Source organism: Labeo rohita, chromosome 14 (assembly GCF_022985175.1).
Source record: "Labeo rohita strain BAU-BD-2019 chromosome 14, IGBB_LRoh.1.0, whole genome shotgun sequence".
Taxonomy (NCBI): Eukaryota; Metazoa; Chordata; class Actinopteri; order Cypriniformes; family Cyprinidae; genus Labeo; species Labeo rohita.
In genome coordinates, this window is record NC_066882.1 from 6,695,096 (window position 1) to 6,722,471 (window position 27,376).

At 38.3% G+C, this 27,376-nt stretch overlaps 1 protein-coding gene across 1 annotated transcript in view; it reads left to right on the forward strand.

The window, feature by feature from the left end:
- The first annotated feature begins 3,625 nt into the window (after window positions 1–3,625).
- tenm2a (teneurin transmembrane protein 2a) overlaps window positions 3,626–27,376 on the forward strand; it is a 189,483-nt gene continuing 165,732 nt past the window's right edge. Inside the window, exon 1 of the mRNA XM_051127510.1 lies at window positions 3,626–4,092. Coding sequence (XP_050983467.1) covers window positions 4,038–4,092 — 55 coding nt within the window. The 5' untranslated portion in view covers window positions 3,626–4,037. The remainder of the gene's footprint in view (window positions 4,093–27,376) is intronic.

Below are 27,376 nucleotides of genomic sequence, written 5' to 3' on the forward strand. Positions count from 1 at the left end.
TGCTACTGAGTGTTGATTATAAGACATGTAATGAATGTAATCACAGGTCAGCAATACTTGCCAAAGCGCTTTCCGAAACAAGTTGCGTGTGCTGTAATCATGTGTGTACATGTGCGTGAGTAAGCGTGTGCATCCACGTCTGTTGGAAATGATGAATGGGGCGGTCGATGGAGCCGTCAGGCTGAAGGTTGTGTGCGTACATTTGAGTGCAGCGTGCGTTCGGTATATTTAAGCTGAGAGGTGTAAGTGCTGTGCTCTTTTTCAGCTCAGCGAGTTGGAAGCCTTTAGGCTGAATAAGTTCCTTTAATACTGCAGGAAGGCTCTGTCTGCATTGATTACACAGCCTCAGACTGGACGCCAACAACGTCCGTATCTGCCGCTCCGCACACCAGTCGCAGCGCCGCATCACAGCTCAGGGAAGACAGGTGCTATTCTACTGAGGTCAGGAGAAGTGATTATATGCAGAAAATCTTCCTATTTAAAGCATTTTCTTCTGCCTCAATCTGTTTTTTCTGGAAATTCAATAGTTTGGCATTGAATCATTTTACTCTGTGGGCCATTTAAAGAAATATTCTGCATTCAATACAAGTTAAGCTCAGTCAACAACATTTGTGGCACAATGCTGATTACAACTAGAAATATTTTCAACTCTTTCCTTGCTGTCATGGCGAAAAAAGCACAAATCAAGGTTACGGCGATGCCATTTTTTAAAAGCAGAAATGTAAAGCTTTATAATATCAAATTTATTTTCATTTTATGACGGTAATCCTCAAACAGGAGCCACTTGGTGTCCACAGAGTGATCTAAAATTATTTAAATTGAGCTATTTTTAAATGAACCAACTTAATTAAAATGTTAAAAAATAATAATAATAAAATAAATTAAAGATTTTTTTCCTGCAACAACCATTTTTAATTTAAAACATTAATTTTTAATATATATATAATTTTTTAATGTAAAAATTTTTTTTTTTGGGTTATCTACATTACGCCACAAGTGTTGGCAAATGAGCTTAACTTGTATTGAACCCGTTAAATGCATTTCCGCAGTTAATTTGTTACAGGCTTCATTTTTCACTTAACAGTGATTGCAATAGCACTAATGAAGAGTGGACACTGATAAAACACTGTTTGATAAGTCCTCCGTAATTACGAACACAATGTGAGGAGAGTCTGATATGGACTGAGCAGAAATGAATCCATCCAGCTGTCTGCACTTATAGCGGTGTGGCCTTCCAAAATGGCTCTCTTCATTAGAGCTCTCGCTATGGGTGGATTCATGTTTGTGTGTGGCCAGATTGCTTATTATATGTACAGAATCCAGTCCCTCCCTATGGTACTGTGAGCCCAGAGAAGGCGGGAGAGAGAGTCATTTGAGTAGATTGGCTCTTTGTCCAATCTAGAAGGGTCAAACGGCTCTAAATATAGAGGCGTTGCAAATATAGCCGCTTCTGCCGGAGTATGTGTGTGTGTGGGTCGGTAACTCAGGGACAGGAAGCAGCTGAGATTGGGACCAGGATGCGTTGTAGCCGGGATGGATGACATCAGGGGGATGCTGATCTGTAGCCCTGCCCTCTGTTGGACAGAGCAGGCAGTACCATGGTCAGCTCCTTTCTGAATGCACAGTATTAGAGGCTCTTCCCCTACTCCCTTGCATAAGTGTAATTGTCCGTGGTCTGAACTTTTTAAAATCAATATGGAATGAAAACTGAGGCTTTTTTTCTTTCTTAATGCAAGTTTGGAGACTTATTGTTATCATTTATCTTCATAACCTTTCATCAAGATATAACTACTTCATCCACCTCTGAAACACTTTCCTTTTCAACTGAAGTCGTCTATTGTATGACAACGAAGACAGTGGAAATGGCAGAATTTTTATTTTTGGGGGGAGTTATTCCTCTAATAATCTTGGTCAGTAGTCAAAAGGTTTTTTTGGCATTGTTTTAAGCTGGTGTTATGTTGGAAATGCCAACATTTTACAAACTAACCAATATTTAATGCAGTGATTTAACTATTTCTGCTGCAAAGCATTCATGTAAGTTCAAATAGTAAAGCATCGCACTAACAAAGGCAAGATAATGGATTTGATTCCCAGGGAAATTAAGTCACTTTGGATGATTGTTTCAGTAAAGTGCATAAATGTAAATTTAAATAGATAGTTCGCCCAGAAAAGAAAAGTCATGAGTGAGTAAAAATTGACCAGACTTTCAATTTAATGTGACAATGATAAAATTTGGATAAATGTTATACATTTTACAGCGATATGTGACCCTGGACCACAAAACCAGTCATAAGTAGCACAGGTATATTTGTAGCAATATGGGTCAAAATTATAATTTTTTCTTTTATGCTAAAAATCATTAGGATATTAAGTAAAGATCATGTTCCATGAAGAAATTTTGTTAATTTCCTACCTAATTTCCTAGTAGTATACATTGCTAAGAACTTAATTTGGACAACTTTAAAGGTGATTTTCTCAATATTTAGATTTTTTTTGCACCCTCAAATTCAAGATTTTCAAATAGTCATATCTCGGGCCAGATATTGTCATATCCTAACAAACCATACATTAATGCAAAGCTTAGCTTTCAGATGATGTATAAATCACAATTTTAAAAAATTGACCCTTATGACTGGTTTTGTGGTCCAGGGTCACATATGGCAAATAACAATTTGAAGGTGAAACTTTACCATTGGAAATCATCAAGATTCCTGATGATCCTTGAGCTTAAACCACTACTTCTTGGTTAAAAGCCTCTTCAAAAGTTGGGTAGTTAAGAATGTGTGTAGTTGCAAACTCTCATGCTAGTATGTAATGCCTGCTTTCATCTTTCGATGAATTCCTTAAGTTTTCTCGTATTCTGTTAAATATTTCACAACTCAGTAAAATGTGAAGGTCGTTCTGTTCTCAAGTCTTTTTAAACGAAAGTGCATAGTATTCCCACGCAGCACTTTTGATTATTTATACATTACACTCCGTTGTTTGTACTGACAACCAATGCAAATAAAGAACAGCGGTTGTGTTTCGTTGGGCGGTAATTTCAAGTGTGTGTCCTGTCAGAGGTGTGTGCGAGGCATAAGAAATCTTGTGTATTACAGCACTCCGGCTCAGCGCGTTTCAGTATCAGATCGCGTTCTGCCGTTCCAGACCTCAAGCGGCTGCCGGATCTTCAATCTAATATTCACATATCCAGTGTTGTTTGCGTGAAAGCATGGCGGTACAAGGTTATGTATTTTTAGCCACGCCGGTGCTTTTTAGTTCAGCGTGTTGTGTCAGCTTGTCAGCACCTTTGATGCTGAAAGCCCTCTTCTCCAAAGGGACCCTCTTGTGCATGTAAAGAAGTGAAAATCTGTCTGTCTGCATGCGTTAAAGGACGAATACTGACCGTACTATTGGTAACACGGCTTGACACGTTCACGTCTCGGCTAGACGAGAGAAACATGCGCGATCTGTCTCGTTTTCTCTCCTCCTCTCTCTTTGATGAACATGCTTTGTCACATTCCCCCATCCTCACCCCTCCTTTCTTTCTCTCGCTCTCTCTCTGTGCTCCCCCGCACTCTTGTTCTCTCCCGCACCTCTCTCTCTCTCTCTCCCGTGCTCCGCAGCGATGCTGTATAATTCTCAGAGCTCAGAGTCTGTGCGGAGCTCCAGTCATGTGCAGATGTAGGATGGAACAGCCCTTTGCATTCTTCTCTCCGCGCTCGCAGAGAGGTTGACGACAACTCCGTTTCTTTTCTCCGGCATTCGTTCCCTCATTCGTCTTTCTCCTCCGTACCTTAAGACCTTTCCCGTCGGTTTGTGGACTAGAGTGCCGTGCAACCGGGAAGGGAAAAGTGGCTGCGTGCCGTATGCGCGCGCGTGTGAAGTTGTGTGAGAGAGGGCGTGCAGAGACAGAGAGGGCACAACTGCTTCCCGTACGTGGCTTCTGAAGCCCCTCGCCCCTTCCTCCAGGAGAGAGAGACCGCCAGGGGACCGCGTCCGCCGGTTCGGAGAAGAGGAGAGGAGGAGATACGAGGGGAAGACTCACTGTAGGAGCGATGCATCACTCGGGCAACACCAGCAGCAGAGCTAAAGCCCTCTCTCAAGAGACCGGTAAGAGCTCTGCAGAACCGTGTGTGTGTATTTTGTGTGAGAGAGAGTGCTACTGAACTGTGAAAGAAACTACTTCAGACCCTGCTGGAAAAACCAGCACATGCTGTGTACTGGCTGGTGGCTGCTTAGCTAGCTAAAAACTTCCTTGGTCAACCAGCTTCTCCAGAAGGACCATGAAGGACCAAGTTTTGCATGGATGTGCAGCTCCACCAGCACCAGGACCTGCAACCAAACCAGGCGACGTGAAAATTCAAGCTGGTCTTTTCAGCAGGGACGCTCAACGTAGGCTAAAAGAACGTCAGAGAACGTCAATCATTCTTCTTTGCGTGCCTCTAGCACACAGATAACAGGGTGTCCATTCATCTGAGAGCTCACGTTTCTTTTGTTTATGCCTTTCAGCCACTAACGTCATGTGTAAATGTTGGTTTGTAAGTCTCGGTAGACACGCTTGCCACTTTAGATTGATGTGGGCTGACGGTAGTTCGGATGAGTGACGTCTGGCTGAGGGTGGCGAATGGATGCGCCTCCGGTTGATACGTTTCCGCCCTCTCATTTAATTATTCATGCATGTGCGAGTTTCAATATTTACAAGCCTGCAGTTTAGCCTAATTTACCTCCCAGAGTAAACGGGCTAAATTGCCAAATTTGATCAAATTTGCATTTCGGCGGAAAAAACAAAGTGAGCGCTTTGTTGAGGGAACATTGTTGCTGAGTAACTGAGGAATGTTTGGGTGGGGGTGATGCAATGTCTCCAGGGAATTGCGAAGTAAATTAGGAATTATGTCTGTTTTGACTGCGTTTTAATGATTTTTAGGTTAAAGGCCGACCACATTCAGGGTGGGAACGCCTGAGGCAGGTTGTTTACAGCTGTCTAACTGAAGCTGGCATCTCATTTGTTAGTGCTAGTATCCATGAGTGAGATGTTTGGTGGAATACTGGTCTTGTGCTATTGGTCTGATTTAGTATTCCGGTGATCTCAAGTTCCCATGGTGACAGTTAAGAGGTGAAATATCATTAGTCGTTAACTGTGTGTGAAACCTTGATGATTGTGACGTGTCCTCATACCTGACCAAACTATGTCGTTGTTATCTATTTAATAATTCGTTTTGGATTTTGTGTGAAACAGAAAGAAATGAAATGCAAAAAATCTCCCACTCACATTTTTTTCTGTTTTTCTTTGTTACATACACAAACGTTCATATGTGCGAAAGCTCACTTGCCTTTGATATACATTCGTTTCTGCACCATATGTGCCTTAGAGATTTGCATAAACAGATCTGACTGGAGAGGTGAAGAATAGTGCGAGAAAGAGAATGAAAAGGGTGAAAAGATAATAATAGCAGACCTGGTGATAGATACAATTTAATTTAACCCAGTACACGCACTTGAGTGTAAATGTGTGTTTTGTTGTATACACGATCAGCGTAGTTACAAAGTGCTGGGTGGCCTCTGATCGAGACCCCTAAATCACTTCTAGGCCAGGCTGAACTGATAACGGCGCATTTTGAGGATTTTCAGTCCAGCGGCACACACATTCACAGCTGACCTCAGCAAAACACACACACAACACCTCACACACTGCAAGCTGATGTAGAATTAAAGACAGAATCTCGGCTTTGGAGTGGATTAAGCGTTCCCTCGCTTTCCGTCTCTTTCCATCTCTTTTTTCCTGCAGTGAGCTAGTTTAATAGGCCCTGGGTCTGTTGTAGAGCCATATGCCTGATGACAGCTCTTTTGATTGCGCAAAACTAACTGTGAGAGTGATAGAGCGATCAAAAGATGGTGAAACTTAATTGGCTCTGTTTACCTCGCTGAGTTGGGGCCTGTTTGTGGCGACGAGGATGCCGTCCATCAGGAATAGAGAGAGAGGGAGATTTTAATTGAAAATATGGATTCTATTAACCCTGCCGCCCAGGGCTCTCATTAGCATCTCATTAGTGCGGAGGAAAGGTAAGGAACAAATTCTATTATTGTTGCAATAGGTGGCGATTTTTCATTTACAAGGTCCAGAGTGTAAATGCACCCGCTTGCTCCGTCACAAACGCCTAGAAACTCTCTATGGAGAGGCAAGCCACAACATGTCAGAAAATAAACATGTGATATGTGTAATATCACGTCTAACTTATGTAAATATGCATACCTACAACTGATGTGCGTGTGTGCGCATCAGAACAGTTTCCACTGTCATTTCTGGTCATGGCCATGCACGCATGCAGGGCATGCTGGGAGGCTTGTGGAGAGGAGAAAAGAGAACAGGAAGACAGCATACAAGACTCCTGCAGTCGGCTGCACGGCTGGCGGTCGACAGACCTCCCTGTTCATGTGAGCCTCTAAAAAGCTTTCCCCCCCTCAACGGAATTCTAGAGCAAAAATATATCCCATCATTTTCCCTCCTCTGGTTTCCAGCTCCGTTTGACATCCTCCCCTGATCCCCCTCTCTCTCTCTCTCCACTCTCCGTTACTCAGACACCATCCCCTCCTGCTGGAGACTTGAGGTACTGCATGCAGGCACCAGCAGCGCAGGTGGGCGAGACGCAGCGCGTTTAACCCCAGAGCACAGCATCAGCACTTCCCGGGCTTTTGTGTTGCCACAGATGTGTGAAAATCGAGACGCTCTTTAGTGTTTGTTCCGCTCTGCTCTTTGTATTGTGCTTGTCACGTGTCACAGCAAATCGTCAGCCAACACATGTGGTTCATGAATCAGATCTAATCTACATATGCTGGTTGTAAACATTCTTTCATTGTGTTTGTGTGATGCTGAATGTTTGACATTGAGTCAGAGGGAGTGTGTTGGTGTGTGTAGGGGGCTTGGGGTGAGTCAGGAAAGTTTATTGGTGAGGTTGACTAATTTGTTAGATGCTTTTTATAGATTTCAAGTTTTAGATTTAAGGGTTAAATTAGAAGAAACGTTTTTGCTAAGAGGATTTTAGCGAGGCGTCAGTGTGCTGTGCAGTCAATAGTTGATCATAAAGTACTCACCCTCATATCGTTTCAAACCCGTAAGACCTTTGTTCATCTTTGGTGCACAAATTAGGATATTTTTGATGATATCCAAGAGCTTTTCTGACCCTGCATAGACTGCAGACTTCAAGGCTCAGAAACATCGTTAAAATAGTCCGTGACAGTGGTTCAACATTAATTTCATGAAGCTACAAGAATACTTTTTGTGTGCAAAGAAAACAAAAATAGCTTTATTCAACAGTTTCGTCAGTCGACACACGTTCATGAGAGTACTACGACATGCATGTTCTCACGATTATATATTGCCTGTATAACTTTATTGTTTGATGACTGCGATAAATATTTTTTGAGCAGAAAAAAATGCAAATGAATATATATGATAAATTATACAGTATGTAGTTATATTCTGTCCCTGTGATAAAGAGATAATTCTGCCTTTCTGAAGTTTGGGGTCAGTAAGCTTTTCCATTAGTATAATGCTAAAAAAAAAATTAGGGCTGTTGAGTGATTAATTGCAATTAATCGCATACAAAAATATATGTGTGTACTGTGTGTAATTATTATGTATATAAATACACACAAAATAATGTATATATTTAAGAGATATTATATAAATGTTCTGTTATTTAAAAAAATTATATATTTCTACATATTATAAATTATATAAAAATTATAATAAATACATATACTTTTAAATATTTCTTAAATATTTACATGAATGTGTTTGCATTTTTATATATATATAATAATAATTGCACACAGTACACACACATATAACACTCAAACTTTTATTTTGTATTCGATTAATCACAATTAATTGTTTGACAGCCCTTTTTTTTAATAAATGCAGTTATTTTAAAATAAAATTAGATATGTATCTGTTTACATGAAAGATTTGTGAACCTGAAGACTACAGCAATGGCTGCAGAAAATTCTGCTTTGCATCACAGGCATACATGACATTTTAAAATATATTAAATAATAATAAAAAAAAAACAGTTATTTTAAATTATAATAACATTTCACTGTTTGTACTGTATTTTTAATCAAATAATTGCAGCCTTAGTGAACAGAGCAACAAATTTCAAGAATATTGAACAATCATTGACCCCAAACTTTTGAACGGTTGTCTATTTTGCTGTTAGTAACTCTTTTTATTAGTTTTTTTATCAAGTGCATACTACTAACACTTGCATTTCTAACATTAATATTAAGTATGGTCGAAAAAAAACTATATTGAGACACCTGTTCCATTCAGTTGCTCTTTGTCCGGCTGTTTTTAGACACTTGAACACTAGTCTTTTGTGAACGACTTTAAATCAGCATAATTATACAAGGCTTTCTTAAGGTCATCACATCATTTATACAACCTGCCTACTAGTGGTTTATGAAAATATGTCGTTTTGCACATCCCTAATGGGGGCAGCGTGATAAAGTCCCCGTGGGCTTGCATACAGAGCTCTTGAAGAGGATGTGTGTGCGTGTGTGTCATGGATGCGCTATTAAGCATGTGTGTGAGCAGATGGTTGTAAATCTCTGTGTGATGTGGGTGCTGCTTGATTTCCATCTCAGCAACACTGAGCCCACACGTCTTCTCTCATTTTCTCATTCATTCCCTCTGTGTTTCTCGCCCGCTCCGTCTCTTTCTCATCTCGGCCTCTTTCTCGATCAACTGAAGGTTGTAAACTCAGTGATTGACCTTTACGCTGACAGTATTTACAACTTAATCACATCCTCTGTAGCCGGTTCTCCCTCGGCTCCTCCATGGCACATGCTGTTTTTGCAGCCTCACTCCTTCACTCTGTCACCTCTTCACACATTTACTCATTTTTCAACACTTTCTATTAACTTCCGCTGCTCTTCCATTTGGTTTGAGGCAGAGCGGAGTTGTTTTAGCGAGGGGGTGACTGATCTACTTGGGTTCCTAACACTTTTGGGCCGATCTGTGAGGACGGCATGTCCTCAATCACTCTTGAAAGCATTTTCTTTTTTTTTTTTTTTTTAGATTATGCATTTTGCCTCTTTGCACCTCTCTAGCGCTCTGTCCTTCACAATGAAGGTCATTGGGAGATTGAATCCAGCCTCCCGTGTCTCTATGGAGCTGTCTGGGTGGATGGAGGACAAGCAGTGTTGTAAATCAGACGTCCCAACCTCCCTGCATCGGTAGCAGAAAGGGAGAATACAGATATGCAGCTAAGCTGCTAATGCTTTGGCAATACCAATGCACAATTACTTATCATGCCAATAAAGCACATTAAACTGAAACTGAGAACGAGAGGGAGGGGGGGAGAATGTGATTTGGTGTGTGCATTTCTTCTCGTCTCTTCTCTTCTTGTACTTCCTCTTCTTGTCTCTTGTCCCTTGTTCTTGTCTCATTTTCGTAACTTTCTTTTTCAACTTACCTTTTTTCATCTCCGTTTGCCTTTGTCTCATATCTTCTCTTGTCCATTTTCTCTTCCTGTATCATCTTGCCAAAAACGGAAACTTTTTATGCGTTTTGCCTATTCGTTTACATAACAGCGGCGTTTTGGGGAAAAACGCATCATTTCAAAGTGCATGTTTTTGGAAAACGCCACCGTTATTGTTTCCGTGTAAACACTTAATACGGGAATCTTTGAAAACTTTAATATCATGTGCATGCATAGTACGTATAGACATGCAGTATGTGTCAATTTTACTTCCCTACATGTACTGTTTACTAACAAGCTGACAGCGCCAACTACTGGCCTGGCATAAATAATACAGCGTCTTTGTAAGTTTACACGGATATGTGCAAACGTGAATCATTTTAAAAATGTTGTTGTGTATACATGAAACTCTTTAAAAACGTTTTTTGTTTTTGACTACATCGTTGTCATGTAAACGTAGCCTCGGAACATGTCTCTTCTCCTTTTTCATTTTGTCTCATCTTTGTTTGTCTCATTTAGTATATCTTGTCTTTTTCTTGTCTCATTTTGACTCATCCGGCCTCTTTTCTCATTTTGTCTTGTCTAACCTTTTCTTTCCTTGACTTATTTTAACTTGTCTCATCTCTTCTTTCTCTAGACTTGTCTTTTCTGTTTTTCTGCCACATTTGATTGTCGTCTTTTCTGTTGGTTTTGTCTTGTCTTGCTTGCTCAATTTTGTCTTATGTTGTTGCTACTCGTCTTGAAACGAGCTGACATTTTTCTTCTCTTTTTTTTTGGTCTCATCTTGGTATGTCTTGTTTTGTCTCTTCTCTTGTCTCATTTTACCTTATATTTTTTCTTGTCTCATTTTGACTCATCTGGCATATTTTCTCAGTTTGTCTTGTCTAACCTTACCTTCCTTGACTGATTTTAATTTGTCCCATCTTTTCTTTCTTAAGACTTTTCTGTTCTTCTGTCACATTTTTATTGTCTTCTTTTCTGTCTTCTCCTGTCGGTTTGGTATTGTCTTGCTTGCTCAATTTTGTCTCCGTTTACTCCTTGTCTTGAAAAGTGCTGACGTGTTTCTTCGCTGTTTTCATTCGTGTCTCATCTTGGTTTGTGTCATATTGTCTCTTCTCTTGTCTCATTTTACCTTGTATATTTTTCTTGTCTCATTTTGACTCAACTGGTCTCCGCTTTTCTCATTTTGTCTTGACACTCCTTAAATTTCTTTGACCCATTTCAGTTTGTCTTGTCTCTTTTTTCTATGTTTGTCTCTTCGCCTTGTGTTATCATGAACTAGATGAAAAGAAATCAAGAGCATGTGACAAAGGAAAGAGAGTCTTCAGTATTAAGTGAACTGTTATATGGCAAATCTGTTTAGAGACTGTCAACACACACACATTATGTACTTCAATAGTCACAATAACAATATGTGTGATTAGTCTCTAACACTTGAATATTAAAGGGCTGAAAATGCCATATGAAACGCGCCCTCTGCCCACATAATGCCACACTGTAAATGTGCAGTTGATTCATATGTGGAATTCACAGTCAAGTGAGGTGACGCGACAGTTGAATAATTAGCTCAGTTAAACTCAACCGCCTAATATCCCTTTGTGACACACAGTAGACACGGCCAACTGCTGTAAACAGCATTTGTTCTCCTGTAATCAGGTGCTGTAACAGCCAGATGAATGAGGGAAAAATTAGCATGGTGAGGCCTCAGAGAGACAATCTCGAGATTTGAGTGTTTAAACCCATCATTGGTTCACCTGTCATCTCCTCCATGTGTGCAGCACTTTCACAGCTGTGCAGAAAAGAAAGGGAAATGTTGTGTGAGAGAGTGTCTGTGTTTGGAGTGGGTGATATGATCAATCCTATCACATATATATAATTTTAATTTAGAATCATATTAGGGGCATTTCCTCAAAGGAGGCAATGAAGGCAGTGTATAAAGTCAAAAATAAAATATAACATTAAAAAGTGTATAAATCACTGTGTTTTCTAACAAACAAAAAAAAAAAAAAAAAAAAAAAAAAAACATTGTCCAACAGCGACATGAGCGGTTAAAGTTACAGCAGGAGACAGCATCTTTCTTGCCTCCCCTGAGCCCATTAAGTTTTAATAGACCACCTAAAGCATGCGGTGGGTTTGGTCGGGATAATTGAGAATGAATGTGGGAAAGTCACGTGAGAGGATTCAATGCCTCCATCGCAATATGATTGGATATGACTGATTATGTTTGTCTGTGATTGGCTCATGTAATAAATCCCACCTCTTGTGTTAGTGCATTCACAAATCAGGCTGAATGATCGATATAAAGATATAACCACTTTGTTACATCAAAATAAGACTTAAAATGGGCTGAAAACAAGATCTGACAGATGTTTTTAGTGAGTAATCAGCTTGGTGAAATTTACAGTAAATCTCAGTGTCTGTGACCAATATTTACCAAGCTTTGATGACTGATGATAAGAAAAATTCAGAATTTATAATTCTGTTATAAAGAATAGTTGAATATAAGTTCACAAATAAAATATATTAAATTGTTACAGCCTTAAGTTATTATTTTGGAATAAATGTAAAATGCTTAAAAACACTAACCTTGACTTTAAGAAATAGAATATTGATTACTAAACATTGTTAATGTAAATTTTTTTTTTTTTTGGATCGTGTAAGTAGGGTTGTCAAAAGGTACCAGGTTCGGTACTTTCGGTACTGAAATTTTAAAAACGTCCATTTCCCGCTCACATTTGAGCACTGTTGAGCCGATTTTTAAACATCGCTGATTGACCATAGTGTTCACGTTGTGCTTATGTGTGAGCGCTCAGTGAGGAGCGTGAAGCGCTTATCATTGTAGCCAATCACAGTCATTATCTGTTGAGCGCGTGAACACTATGGCCAATCAGCGATGTTTAAAAATCGTCTCAACAGCGCTCAAATGTAAGCGGGAAACGGACGTTTTTAAAATTTCAGTACCGAAAGTACCGAACCCGGTACCTTTTGACAACCCTAAGTGTAAGTAATGATTATTTAACCAATAAAATGTGACTGAAACCTAAATTTACATTTTATTAAAAGAGCCTTCTCATTTTAGAACACTGCACACCACTAAATTATATATATAATTTTCTATTTTTATTTGGAAATAAATAGACAAACCAAAAGATTATTCATATAATTTAGTAAGTCTGTCAACAGTGCTAAAACAGATTCACATTATGTAACACTTGAGTTAATCTAAAAGATTTTACAGTAAAACAAAAACTATAAAACAGACACCTTTGGTATTGATAACTTGTTATTGTAAAATACATAAAATGGAATTTTAGTTTGGCAAGTTGAAATATCACTAAATGATCTACTTCAATATATCTACTGCAATATTAACAGTATAGAAAAACCTTTACGTATTGACACATTCGTAGTGTCACGTGGTATAAACCGTCATACCGACCAGCCCTAGTGTGTGTTTATTTGATTAGGCATGTCGATATTAGTGTGCTATGAATGTGTGTGTTTAAGTATGTGTGTTTAGTGGGCCTGGCCTGTTGCTATGGATGGATGGAGGTATTCATTTTCTCTGCAGTAATTTGGCCACTGATTGTGTGCGTGTGTGTGTGTGTGTTTGACTGTCTGGCAAGCTGGCCAGTTTCACGCATCACTTCCCTGGCTGCTCGCTCGAGCGCTGCTGCCGCATGTGAACCAGCTACGCGTCTCACAAACCAGCATTTCTACACCTCCCCGTGTCCCATGGACCCTCTGTCTCCTTCACCTAATCTCTCTCCTCCTGTCCCCCGTGCTGTTGCGGGTGATGTAATCTGGGTGGTGCGATTGCTCATTGTCATATATTAAACTCTCATTGTGTTCCAGATATATCGAGTCTCTCAGGGCCGCGAGACTCAGTAGCACAGCGGTCCCCTGGTGCCAAGAGGAACGAAGCCCCCTGGCCAACACTCATTAAGCTTTTTGTGTGGCTATTCAGGTAGCTAGCACTGTCACGTCTGCGCAAGGAAAGCCTCTTGGCGCCTGTGACGCCATGTGACAGCTTGGCTGTCAGTGCACATCGACCTAAAGATCGCTCTCCACAATGAGAGCGAGAACTTCGGTTAGAGCCAGCTGTCAGCGCCAAGCTCACCAAGCTCACCTGAAGCTAAACTCGAGAAGACACACCTGAACGCAAGCGCAGGTGAAAATGACACTCAGCCGAAGCCGTTCCCACCCTGTCTTCGGGAGGCGCGGGAGGGGGTTAGCCGCTAACGCTTGTTTGCCCTCCGCTTCCCGAGATCGACATCCTTATGCGGCTTTGATGCGTGCACGATTCAGTTTGACTGTCAGAGAGATTGAGCGGCTTGCGAGAAAGGTTACGCGGATGAGAAAGGATGTGTGAATGAGCGGCGAATTCGGGAAATAGATTTTAGGCCGTTTGTCATAAAAGAGATTGACATGAGAGGCGGTTTATGCCTCAGAGTCTTGCGCCCCTGTGTATACATGTGTTTGAGGCACGCGAACATCCGCACGCGCATGTGTGTGTGTTTGTTTTCGGGAGACAGATGCCTGAGAAAGGAGATCTGTGTAAAATTGTGTATTGAGCTATTATCTGAGCAGACGCTAATGATGGGGAGAGGGGCGACGGCAATGTGACCTTGCCTTGGGGACGATAACAGCATGAAATCCAGCCTCCTGCATCTGTGTGTGTGTTTGGCTCTGAGGAGCGGCAGTCAGTTAAATGGGCAAAGAGGCTTGGAGACGAGAGGGCAGTGTGGCATTTTCATCCATCATTCTTGATCACCCAGTGACGCCACCTCTCAACACTGAGCGCATCTGTCATTTCGCTCGCACGCGCGTAAATGTGCTCGCTGGAGATTTTCTTGTGTGTAGCTGCTGTGTGTCATTCATTTCAATAATAAGGATGGCCTGCATATATTTAAAGTGAAGAACTAACCAAAAGTAAATAACCATTTTAAAATTATTTTCAAATCTATAGATTATATATACATACATATACAGAAGCCTGTTAACATAAACATTTATAATGCTACAAATGATTTCTTTTTTAAGAATATCATTTTTTTTATTTATAATTATATATATATATATATATATATATATATATATTTATTATAAAAATTAAAAAAAAACTCACATTAAATCAACTGTTGCCTTGAAATAAAATAAACTTTAACTGAATAAAATAAAATAAAAAATATGAAACTTTTAATTCAGCTAATAGCCAAGGCAATATTTTTCATTTTAATTTAGTTTATCTTGATGTACTAAAATAACTAAAACTGAATAAAAAACTAGATAGACATATAATAATAACAAAAAAGTGACTAAAATGACAAAAACAAAGTTGAACTAATATAAAAATGAAAACAGAAAAAAGTTATATGTCAGTGATAAAAACAAAAAGAAGCTAATAATGACAAAAACAGTTCAAAGTTTAACTAATATAAAAGTAAAAATAGACAAAATAGTATGTCGATGAAAAAAAACACTAAAATTACTACAGGTTAGGCTAATATAAAAATGAAAATAAAAAAAATACAAATAAAATAGTATGTCAATGATAAAAACAAAACACAAAAAAAACAACAAATTTACTACATGATGAACAAATATAAAAATGTCGATGATTAACAATACAAAAAAACAACAAATTCACTACATGATGAACAAATATAAAATGAAAACAGAAAAAATAAATAAAGTAGTATGTCAATAAAAACAAAAAAAACCTACTAAAATGACAAAAAACACATTTACTACAAGTTGAACTAATATTAAAATAAAAACTGAAAAAAATCATTTTATATATATATATATATATATATACAAATAGAAAAAAAGTATGTATATAACAAGTTTAACTAATATAAAAGTGAAAAAAGTAGTGTCAATGATAAAAACAAAACAAAAAAACTACTAATATTACACAAAACAATTTTACTGTAAGAACTAATATAAAAAAGAAAAAAGTAGTATGTCGATGAAAAAACTACTAAAATGACAAAACACAATAAATTTACTAGAAGTTGAACAACAAAAAAATGAAAACGAAGTGTGTGTGTGTGTATACACTTAAATACAGGGGGGGTGTGTGTGTGTGTGTGTGTGTGTGTGTGTGTATATATATATATACATACACACACACACACACAAAATAAATATATATATACACACACACACACACTGTATTAATGATTAATATGTATACACACACATGCATGTACAGAATATGTATGTGTGTGTTAATGCGTTTACATGCATTTGTTGTCATTCAGCATGTGGTTTGCACAAAGGTAACGTAGGGCTGCTCTTGGCCTTGTGCCGTCTGAAGCAGCGTGCTATTAGCATTCGTTGCACTGACTCCAGATTGGTATTGATCTGCCATCCGTTCCATTCATTGCCAATTCTCTCAGCAGCACACGCCAATACACCTGCCCCTGCAAACATCCACACACGTACTGGCACACTGTATTAACAGGTGTGTCCGTAGATTTATTCACACTCTAAGCCCCCCATTCGTATGACTTCGTCGCATTCAATAAACACCATCCCGCTATAGGAACTCGCTGGATACGAGAGCTTTGTTTTCAGAGTGATGTTTCCTGTGGATCTCAGATACGCTCTCTCGCCACCTTACTCTCTTAAACCTGGCAGGTGTGGGCACAGATGGTGCACGGGCTTATCGAATATCAACACAAAAAAAAAGGAAGAAAATCCTTTAAGTGCTGCTGTGGGGGAAGGGGACAATTTCTTTTCTGCGCTCTGTCCTCCCGGGAGCCCGTGTGTGGGGCTTGTGTCCCGATCCTGAGTTTGGAGTTTGTCAATGGCAGGGCTTTGAATTTCAAACAGATCAATGGGTAGAAGCAGAGGCCTGAGCCTAGTGAGTTTCTCTGGAAGAAAGTCCACATCCCTCCTCTCTTCCTCTGCTATTGTGACGGCTCAACACCCCGCTGTCCACATTACGGCCTGTGCACACACCATCTACTCAAGTTCTGCCACGTCCACGCAGTCACTGTGTGTGTTACGGCGGCCTCGCTGTGAGCCGCCCCGCTGGTAAGTGCTGTCAAAGCTAGAGGCAGTGCAGTCCAGCTCGCTGAGACATGGATTTGGGCAGAGCTGCTTCCCACTGCCTCCATGCAGGAGTGCGGTTCTCCGGCTTTGATTTGGAGCGGATGTGATGGCTGATCTCAGACCTGTGTGTGCACAGTTGCTTGACACAATGCAACAGCATCTGCTTTTGAACCAGAGCTGTGGAATAGCAAACTCTAAAGCCAGCATGAAAGTAAAATGGATTTACTTAGTTACTTGTTTACTTACTTACTTAGCAAAATAGCTTGTAAGCATTGTTTTGGGTCACTCACTGGTATTTTACAGTTAAATGACTTTATGCATTTTAGTCTTTGGACTGGCTAGTGAAACATATTGCATACATTTCCTAAAAGAAGTTATTAAAGTATGTAGTTTATTCTTGATTACATTTGCAACCGATGGGAAACCTATTGCTCAGACACTCAATAAGACTTAAATTAATTCATATTTATTAATATTTTATTTCTGGCAGACAAATGCTTGAGGAAAAAATACATGCGTTTATTTGTGTAATTATTTAATTAGTTATTTTTTTCATTTAATGTAACAATACTTCTTTTAGCATTTCTATAACTTAATTAGTGTTTTCCTATTGGTCTCAACTGTGACCACTCACATGTACACAAGCAAGATTATTATTCATTAATTAGGGGTTCAAGCACATAGTGCTGAAACCCTATTGTAATTGTTAGAATGGTCACGGATCAGCGATCTCCATGTAAAACTGATCTTGCAGACCAAACCGTAAGTCACAGAGACTTGAAATCGCTCATAACTCCTAAATCATGAGTTGCAGGTGCAAATGTCTTATGTCGTTGGAATCCTTGGCTCACACCGGACAAAAAGCATGCCTCAGATTCGATTGTGAGCAAATTTTTTCTCTGAAGAGCGAATATCAATAATTATAGTTAATTAATTAATTATCAATAATTTAAAAAAAGTCGAACTTTCAACTTACCGTTGCAAAGGGACGCCAAAACATTTGAAAGGAGCAGGGCCACTTTTAGTATAAGGCCTATAACTCCTGAACGGATTATCTTCGTCAAACTCAGAACAATTATGTAAGAGGTCAATCTGAGGTCGTTGGACAAAAATCGCAGGGTTTGTCCACTTGGTGGCTCTATAAGAGGGAAAAAAACATAAAATGCCTATACATACGCAATTATTTGTCCTATCAACATTAAAATCACTGTGCACGGTCTAGGTCCAATGTGCCACAAGTGTCTATAAGGACATTTGAGCAACTGTTAGACATGGTTTACGGAGTCCGATCGGAACGAAACTTGTTGGGCCTGTTTGACTTACGGCCCCAAAGGTCTGTAAGAAATTTGAAAGAAATCGGCCACTGGGGGCGATATTGCTTTTTTTAAGGGCCTAAACAATTGTACTTGATTGAGAAGATGTAAAAACCTACTTTTGCGAACTAGTCGTAAGTTTTTTGGAAAAAAAAAAAACACTAGTACAACACAGTACAATTTTCTGGACTCTCTAGGTCAATAATTATCTAAAAAAAAATTGAAATTTACCCTTTGAGAAGCTATAATGGGGTTGTTTAGAAAAGGGGCCTGTCCGAATTTACTGTGCCCTAAAGGAAAACTCACTTCACGAAAGCTGGTGAGCACATGCAACAGGTGATTCTAAACAAGCATGCAAAGTTTTAAAGAAATCAGACCACAGCTGGCACTGTAACAGTCATAAACATTACAAAACGTCTATGGTAAATTACCAATATTTGAAGGAGAACAAAAAAAAAAAAATTTATATATATAAAAAAAAAAAAAAAAAAAAATATATATATATATATATATATATATATATATGTAAATTATTATTATTATTATTATTATTATTATTATTATATATGATTATGTGCAACAGCAAAATTACATTTAGGCTGCCATTGATTAGACAAACACTCTTTTTATCATCCAATTAATTCCTGATGGTTACAATCCCATCATCACTGCATGTCGCACTGTGGAAGAAAAATTGTTTGTAAATGCTCTTTTATGTTGACTTTAGACAGAAATCTTGAGAGCTTGTGTTTTCCATTCAGAGAGATCAGAGAGGTTATTGTTATGGAATGGTAATGAGGAAAGCCGTCAGCAGTCGTGCTCTGTATTACACAGGATATCAAACTGTCAGACAGAATCCATTTGATACGAGTGTCTGGAATTGTACAGATCATACGTGTCCCTGTAATACCATGAATTCGGTTCATGACCTGCATTTCTACTGGGTTATTTCCATGCAGAATTGTTTGTGTGCTAGTGTTTTATGTGTATGTACGCGTCTATATGTGTAGTCTTACAGACCGTCTGCTTTGCACATGGTAGACGTGTGTTATCAACCTTGGTGCAAGCATATCACTATCATTTGCATATCCTTCTCCCCTCTGTCTCTCTCTCTATCGCTCACTCTCTCTCACACACACACACACACACTTGGTGAGGACGTGGGCAGGAGGATTAAGAGTGTAATGCTGTCTAATCCTGCAGGTAGACTCCACGACTTCTCTCGATCACCTCTCCTCCAGCAGGAACGAGGGGTCGGAGAGAAATGGCCCACTTTTGCTTTAATGACAGCAGAGATGCACGTAAAACCTGATGTTCATGTTTGCCAGCATGATTTGAGACTGATCCAAAGAGCATCTTGAGCTTGAGTGGAAGCAATAAGATTCACTTGATCAATGTCACAAACTTGCTAATTTGATTAGTGACCTAGAAATAGTACAGACTCTTAAATAACACAGTTTTTGTACTGCAAAGGCAGCACAGATGTTGTAAAACTCTTATTTTTAATATATAGTATATGTGAAGTTTTTCAAGGCAAGACAGCAAGACAGTTTTAACCCATTAAGTAGAGGATGGTCTTTGGCAGTGTTGGCAAGTCTGCAGTTTACCCGTGGAAGTGGACTACTTTTGTTGCTGTGGCTTGTTTGTCATGTTCTTTAGGTTGAAGCAACCCCAATAATGTAATATTTAGCCCCTGGAATGCTAATTTTACCAGTGGTACCCCGCCCAAAAACGTGTATTTTACCCCCCAGAATGCGGGGGACCCCTTCAAAATGCAATTGGGCTACTTTTGAGCTAGTTTTGAGTAGCAATTGGGTGAGTATGTTGTGAAAACCTGGCAACCCTGGTCCAGAAATTAATGTTTTGTGTCTAAATTTATGAATAAAATATAAAGTATTATACATATTATTTTTAGAACAAATGTTATATACTTTGTCGTAATAAATGTGAATTAGAGGCTACACTAATGCTGCATTTCATTATTTCAATATAGCAAATATATATATATATATATATATATATATATATACATTGTATGGGTCAAAATGACTGATTTTTCTTTTATGACAAAAATCATTATGAAATTGAGGAAAAGATCATGTTCCATTAAGATAAATATATTGAAACCATAATATATTGTACCGTAAATATATTGAAATTTAATTTTTGATTAATAATATGCATTGCTAAGAACTTCACTTGGAAAACCTTGTTTTCATTTTTTAAATATTTTGAATTTTTTGCACCCTCAGATTCCATATTTTCAAGTAGTTATATCTCAGCCAAATATTGTCCTATCCTAACAAACCATCAATAGAAAGCTTATTTATTCAGGTTTCAGATGTATAATTTTCAGTTTACACTGATATTTTTCCATTTTAGGCACACAGATCTGCGAAAACAAACGCAGATCTGTGTGCCTAAAATCACATACAAGCAGCATAAATGCATTTGTAGAGAATTTATAAGCTCAAATAAAAAATATAGTGATTATATAAAAAATAATGGATGAAATAAATTCTAAATTTCTAAGAAAGATATACAAATATAAATATAACTTCTATTTTAAATATGTGTCAAATATTAATATTTTTATTTAGATTTTTTTTCATGACAATAGCCAAGTTAGAGTCTGCAATGATTCAGAATTTCAGTTCAATATGGCTTTTATTTTAAATTCCATGTTTAATTTCACTGTACGCCTCATGCAATCCTAAAAACGCACAAATGCATGGAAACACACACTTGGATGCATTCAGAGCATAAAGTAAATGAATGAAGAAAAGGCGGGGTGGTAAATGTGTGGGTGAGTGCGGTACGGAGGCTCGGGGCATTAGCGCTCTGGGCTGACTGTGGCCATCGATCGCAGGCTGGTCTGCTGATGGGGATGAATCATTCTCCCTCTGTCTCATTAAACACAGCCTGGCCTGCCCTCCACATCATTACTCTTCTCCCATCCTCTCTTCTCATCCTCTCCTTCGCGTTTTCCGTCTCTTGCGCTCTCTCTCTTTCCCCACACGCACTTCAAGATAAGGCCTTTCAGTGAGTACACTGTTTACACGAGGATGGACCTTTCGACTCAGGGTGATGTTGCTGTTTTTAGTGCCTCTAACAGCTCAGCTTCAGTCTGACGTGGCCTGATAAAGCTATAAGTCTGTATTTTCCTTTTTGGTGCCTTTAAGTCAAAAGGTTAGTGAAGTGCTGGAGTGGTTAGTAAAGCTCGATAAAGTGGACAGTGATTGTTGTCTTTCTCACCCGCAAAGACACACTGATATAAACACACATACAATTTTTAGATTTCCCTCGAGCGTCTCTGAAGCGGTTTGTTCCATCGTTAGAAATGGCCTGTGAGATGTCCTGCTCTGTAATTTCCCTTCCCCTTAGATTTGAGAGGTGATTTCTAAACCCTTGAAGATTCGACACTGCACTCATGTAATCAAGGAGTCATTAGCAGGGAAATTGACCCTCGCTTTATATTCATTCCCACCATTTTACACTCGGTGGCCTCCTTTCATCCCTCTCTCTGTCTCTCCTGTCATCTGTCTCTCGTTTTCTGGGCATGCTGTTAAAGGAGTAGTTCACCCAAAAAAAATGACATTTCTGTCACTGCTTCTTTTGTGTAGCTGTTTCTGCCTCTCAGATCTTGTTTTGGTGTGTTAAATTGGATCATTAGTATAGTGAAAATGTTTTGGTTCTTTCAAGTAGCCAATTGCAATGTGTTTGAATCTTGTAAATTGAATTCTAGTGCTTTCATGAGATTTATAAGTCTGTTTATGTTGAATGAATGAATGAATGAATGAATGAAAAAAAATGCATTACTGTACATTTCAAAAGTTTGGGTTCAGTAGGACTTTTTTGTTTTTGAATGAAGTCTTTTGCTCTTACATATAGTCCACAAGAGAAAATTATAGTTGATTTTATGAAATGACCCCGTTCAAAAGTTTACATCCCCTTGATTAGTAATACTATGTTGTTACCTGAATGATCCACAGCAGTTTTTTTTTTTTTTTTTCTCTTTTTTTTTGTGTGATAGTTGTTCAGGAGTCCCTTGTTTGTCCTGAACAGTTGAACTGTCGGCTGTTCTTCAGAAAAATCCTTCAGGTCCCACAAATTCTTTGCTTTTTTCAACATTTTTGTGTATTTGAACCCTTTCCAACAATGACTGTGTGATTTTGAGATTCGTCTTTTCACACTGAGGACAACTGAGAGACTCATATGCAATTATTCAAATGCTCAGAAGGAAACACGATGCATTAAGAGCCGGGGGGTGAAAACTTTTTTCATTTGAAGATCAGGGTAAATTTAACTTACTGTGTCTTCTGGGAAATGCGTAACTATCTTCTGTAGTCTCTGAAGGGCAGTACTAAATGAAAAATAATATGATATTTAGGCAAAATAAGAAAAATGTACACATTTCCATTCAGTTCAAAAGTTTTCACCCCCCGACTTTTAATGCAAATGTTTTTCCTTCTAGAACAATAGTTGCATATGAGTCCCTCAGTTGACCTCAGTGTGAAAAGATGGATCTCAAAATCACAGTCATTGCTGGAAAGGGTTCAAGTACACAAAAATGCTGGAAAATCAAATCATTTGTGGGGACCTGAAAGGTTTTTCTGAAGGACAGCAGGCAGTTCAACTGTGCAGGACAAACAAGAAACAACTATCACTAAACAAAAAACACAGCTGTGACTCATTCAGGTAATAACACAGTATTAAGAATCAAGGGGATGTAAACTTTTGAACGGGGTCATTAAAAAAAAAAATAAACTATTATTTTCTCTTGTAGACTATATGTAAAAATCTTTTAATGTGAAATATCTTATTCAGGTCAGTACTAAATAAACAGTAACATGCATTTGTTATGATCCATTGTCTTTTGGCAAAATTAACATTTTGCAGATTCTGGAAGGGGGATGTAAACTTTTGACCTCAATTGTAACTGTAATAACATAACATTTTTTTTTCTGTAATGGAAAAGCTGAATTTTCAGCAGGAAGTTCAGAAATAATACTCTTATTTGATGCTCAAGAAATATTTCTGATTATCAACGTGCTGAAAACTCTGCTTTTTAATAATTTGTGGGAACAATTGATGCATTGTTTTTTAAGAATCCTTTGAATAGAAAGTTCAAAAGAAAAGCATTTATTTCCAATTTAAATTGTTTGTAGCATTCTAAATATATTTACTGTCACTTTTGATCATTTTAATGCTCTTGATGAATTATAGTATTTATTTATTTATTTTGGGTAGTTTCCTCATTCGTATGACTTCAAAAGACTTGGAATATGTGTCATTTGGGAACTTTTTGTTCTTTTTCTTTGCAACCCCTGTATCCATTCACATTCATTTCAAGTTACTTGACATGACGCTGCACTTTTTGTGATCAAAGTCCTCTTACATGATCGGTCCAGATTTGACTTTCACCTAAATATCTTCTGAAAACCTAAAGAGAATATTATATAAGCATGACCTCAATCGCACAGCAGACTGAGGAAGAAGAGGTGCAGAAACTAGGCAATGTGACACATCTATATTGCCAGAGAATAAGCAGTGAAAATTGTGTTTCTACAATACAAATCATGATCCATTAGCCGTATCACTGAACTAAAACTGAATCCACCACTCTTTCTTCCTTTGAACTTATTCAGCTTTTCTAGAAGACTATTAAAAACATTCAGCCTGCGCAGTGAATGTTTGACAAACCAATAACCTCTATCAGGCCGGCCATCAAAATCCATATTCTCTCCACTGGCATGTTTAATTCTCTAAGGAACAGCATAGAGAAAAAGCGTAGTTAAAATGACAGACCTCCTGGTGTTTTCTGAGAAATGGGGTTTTATGGACTGCTATGTTTCCATGCCAACTAACCACGATTCTGACTCTTGCGATTCTTACCAGGCCCTAATAGGTCATGTACTATGTTATTAGATTGTATATGTGCGAGTGGGATGGAAGAACTGCGGTGAAAGATGAAGAAGCCTCGTATCCATTTTTAGAGTCGTATCTCCTTTCTCCTGTCCCTAGGGGGTCACTGATAGAATCAGTGTTATCGTTGATTAGATCCGAGCGAAGAAACAGTTTATCTGACACACACATTACTTGTTCGGGGCCAATATCCAGGTTTAGCCTTGTCATATCAGCGGGAAGCTCCATGATTTAAAGGAAGCGAATTTATGTCCATTTTTACGGTTTGCAGACGGGTGTTTGGCCATGATGAAGAGCTCTTAATGGCCACCCGATATATTGATGAGCTCTGCAGCGTGTAAACTAGTGTAATTGGCAGGCTATCGCTTCATAATAGCTCTGTTTCTCTTCTCTTCCTAACAGAGAGAATGCTAATGCCCCGAGCGCCTCTACCGCACACACCTGCTCACTCTCCTGTCCTATTTCTCAGCTTGCGAAGACGACGGCTGAATGCGAGATTGTGTGTTTCAGACCGCAGGTTTAGCACTCGCAAGCCTTTTGCCTGGAGCACAGTTTTCAGGGCTCATAGATATATGCCACAAGACCCTCAAACAAGAGCAAGCGTCTGCGCGTAAGCTCCATTTTACCTCCCCGCCGACTTGCGCCGTGCAAGGCTGTGATAACGCATTAGAGCCAAGTCATGTTGCTACTGATCAGCGGTACAACAGACGTCTCTCGCTGTACTGAACTCTCTACAGTCATTAGGAAGTCCGTTTGAAGATGATGCTCAATGGCCCCATGGGAATAGACTGCTCTCTCTGATATTACACCTATAGAAAGTGTTTTTGATCTTCAAAAGGTGCGCCGGGTTTTTATCAGATGCCGTCAAAGATTTTATTTCTTTCAAACGCGGCAGAAATCCTACAAATCAGCGTCCTACAATCTTTGTGCAAATGTTGTAATTAGTCATAATGTTTTTCGTTCACCTGAGCCCTGCGAGAGAAAGAGATTTTGTCTGGTTAATTACAGCGCCCAAAACGCTTTCTCTCTGGCTGATGAGAAGAGGATGGGCTGTGGAGAAAGTGCGTTATTAAACCTCAGGGAGAGAAGTTCAGTATCGGTACAAACTACTTTGTGTGAATGTCTGGATGGAGATTCCTTCAGAGAAAGCTGATGTCCTACTTCCAAAGGCCATGTCGAATTTTCAAGTCTCTGATAGGATCAGATTAAATTTTTTCCTAAATGTACTTTTAACTATCTAAAAAAAATCCTTTCTTTTTAGAATAAAATGTCTAGATTAATAAATTAATACTTTAATATAGCAAGAATAAATTAAGTTGATCAAAAGTGACAGTAAAGATACTAATAAATCTGAAAAATAGCAGAAAATCTGCATATTTGAATGATTTCTGAAAGACCATGTGACACTAAAAACGATGCTGAAAATTCAGCTTTGCCATCAGAGAAATAATTTACAATTTAAATATATTCAAACTAGGGCTGTCAGTTTAACCTGTTAACTTAATTAGTTAAGAAGTAACAGGATTAAAATATTTTATAATAATAAATGAATTAATGATTTATAAAGACATTTACCGCCACCTGCTGGCAGATTTACTTTCTTATTTAGAGTATAATTTCATAATAAATAAATACATAAGAATAAAAATAAAATTTGAAAACATTAAAGGGATAGTTCACCAAAAAAAGAATTACTCTGTCATCATTTACTCACCCTCATGTCAGTCCTTTCTTTAGTGGAACATGAAAGAAAGTATTTTGAAGACTGTTGGTAGCAAAGCTGTTTTGGTTACCGATGACTTTCACTGTATGAACAAAAAATACTGAGATGTTTCTCAAATGAGCTTCTTTTATGTTCCATAGTTTGCGTTAGGCCATTGCAGCCTAAATGTTTATGTGTAATAAATTCTGTTGAATCAAATGAAATATGTCTTTCTAAAGCTACAATTTGTAATGTCTACTTGTTGCTTTCTCATTTAACTCAAAACTAGTTTTAAATCATTTTTTGCTGGTATTTTCACAGTCAAATTTAATTTGTGATTAATTACAAACTACAAAAATTGGAGTAATGAATCAAAACATCATGTAATTAATTAATTAATTAAAAATTTTGATCAGCTGACAACCCTAATTCAAACAGAAAATGGATATTTTAAGTTGCAGTAATATTTCATCATCTTATTTTATATTTTTTTAGATAAGTGCCAAGGAATGCCAGGAAAAAAAAAAAAAAACTAAAAAATCATATTATGCAGTGGGATTTGTCCGTGAGTAGTCAATCATACCCAAATGAGATTAGTTTATTGCGCCGCACAGCTTTATTTATTTACCACACAGAAGGAGAAATCTCGTTACCTCAGTTTGGCTGCTAATCAGAGGTGTAAAGTTTGTTGAGTTATTTCTTTCTCTCCCCTCGGCTCTCAAGGTGCTCTCTTTGCTCTTGAAACAATTACACGGCGGTGAAGGCGAGAGCAACGTGAAAGCAGGTGTAATTTGAATTCTCTGTGCAGACGGAGAGACAGGAAATGAATGTGACGGGATCAGAAGGCACCACCGCTTTGTTACAGATCTCAATTAGAGCCGATTGCAATGGGAGAACTCCAAATATTGATCTCGAGCACGCACAACAAAGCTCTCTAAAAGAGTCAACGCAGCAACTGGAAAGTAATTTGGATCTGCTGGAATCTGGCTATTTGGAATCTAAATTCTATTTCCTCTGGTTCTAGCACAATGAAACAATCAAGATGCTGGTAGCATTTCGGAAAAAAAGAAAATCTTTTTTTTTTTTTTTTTGCACTTCTAAAACAAAATGGTAAATGTTGACTTAACTGCATATATATATATATATATAGTCAAAGGTGGCAGTATCTTGTTATTGTTGGTTGTGGTTTTTTTAGCACTTGATGAGAGCCTCGTTATGCCTTCTCGCCATCTGGGTCAGCTGAAAACAGGAGTAAGCCAGACAAACAGGACATCACAGGCTGGGTGAAAATAGATTATTGATCTGAGGCCAAGACTAAACTGTTCTGACAGCAACTCTCCTGTTTGTTTTACCACATCCACTTCTGCTTGTCTACTTGCTCCACAGGAAGCTCAGTCCATTCCTAATATATGGACTCCATCAAGATGCAGGGGGGTGGTCGGTTAACAGCCCCAGCCTAATGTGACTTGTTAGTGGTGATGGTACAAAGTCAGTTAAATGTAAACATCTGGAAGAACTAGAACCACAGTGTGGTTAGAACTGGGGTTTGAGGAAAAATTGACTTGAAGGAATAGTTAATAGTTTACACAAAAATGAAACATTTTTGAGTTTGTTTTTCATCAGAACAGATTTGGAAAGATTTAGATCATTTACATCACTTGCTCAGCAATGGATCCTCTGCGGTTAATGAGTGCCGTCAGAATAAGAGTCCAAATAGCTGATTTAAACATCACGATAATCCACCAAGATGTTTTTAACTTAAAACCATTGCTATCCATGATATATTTTTCTCCAGTAAAAGAGAGAAATATGCATAGATCAAGAACCGTTTACAAGTAAAAACAGTCCAACAGTTCTAAACATATATGTTGGTATTTTTTTATTTGAAAGGACCACAGCGGGTGGATTTT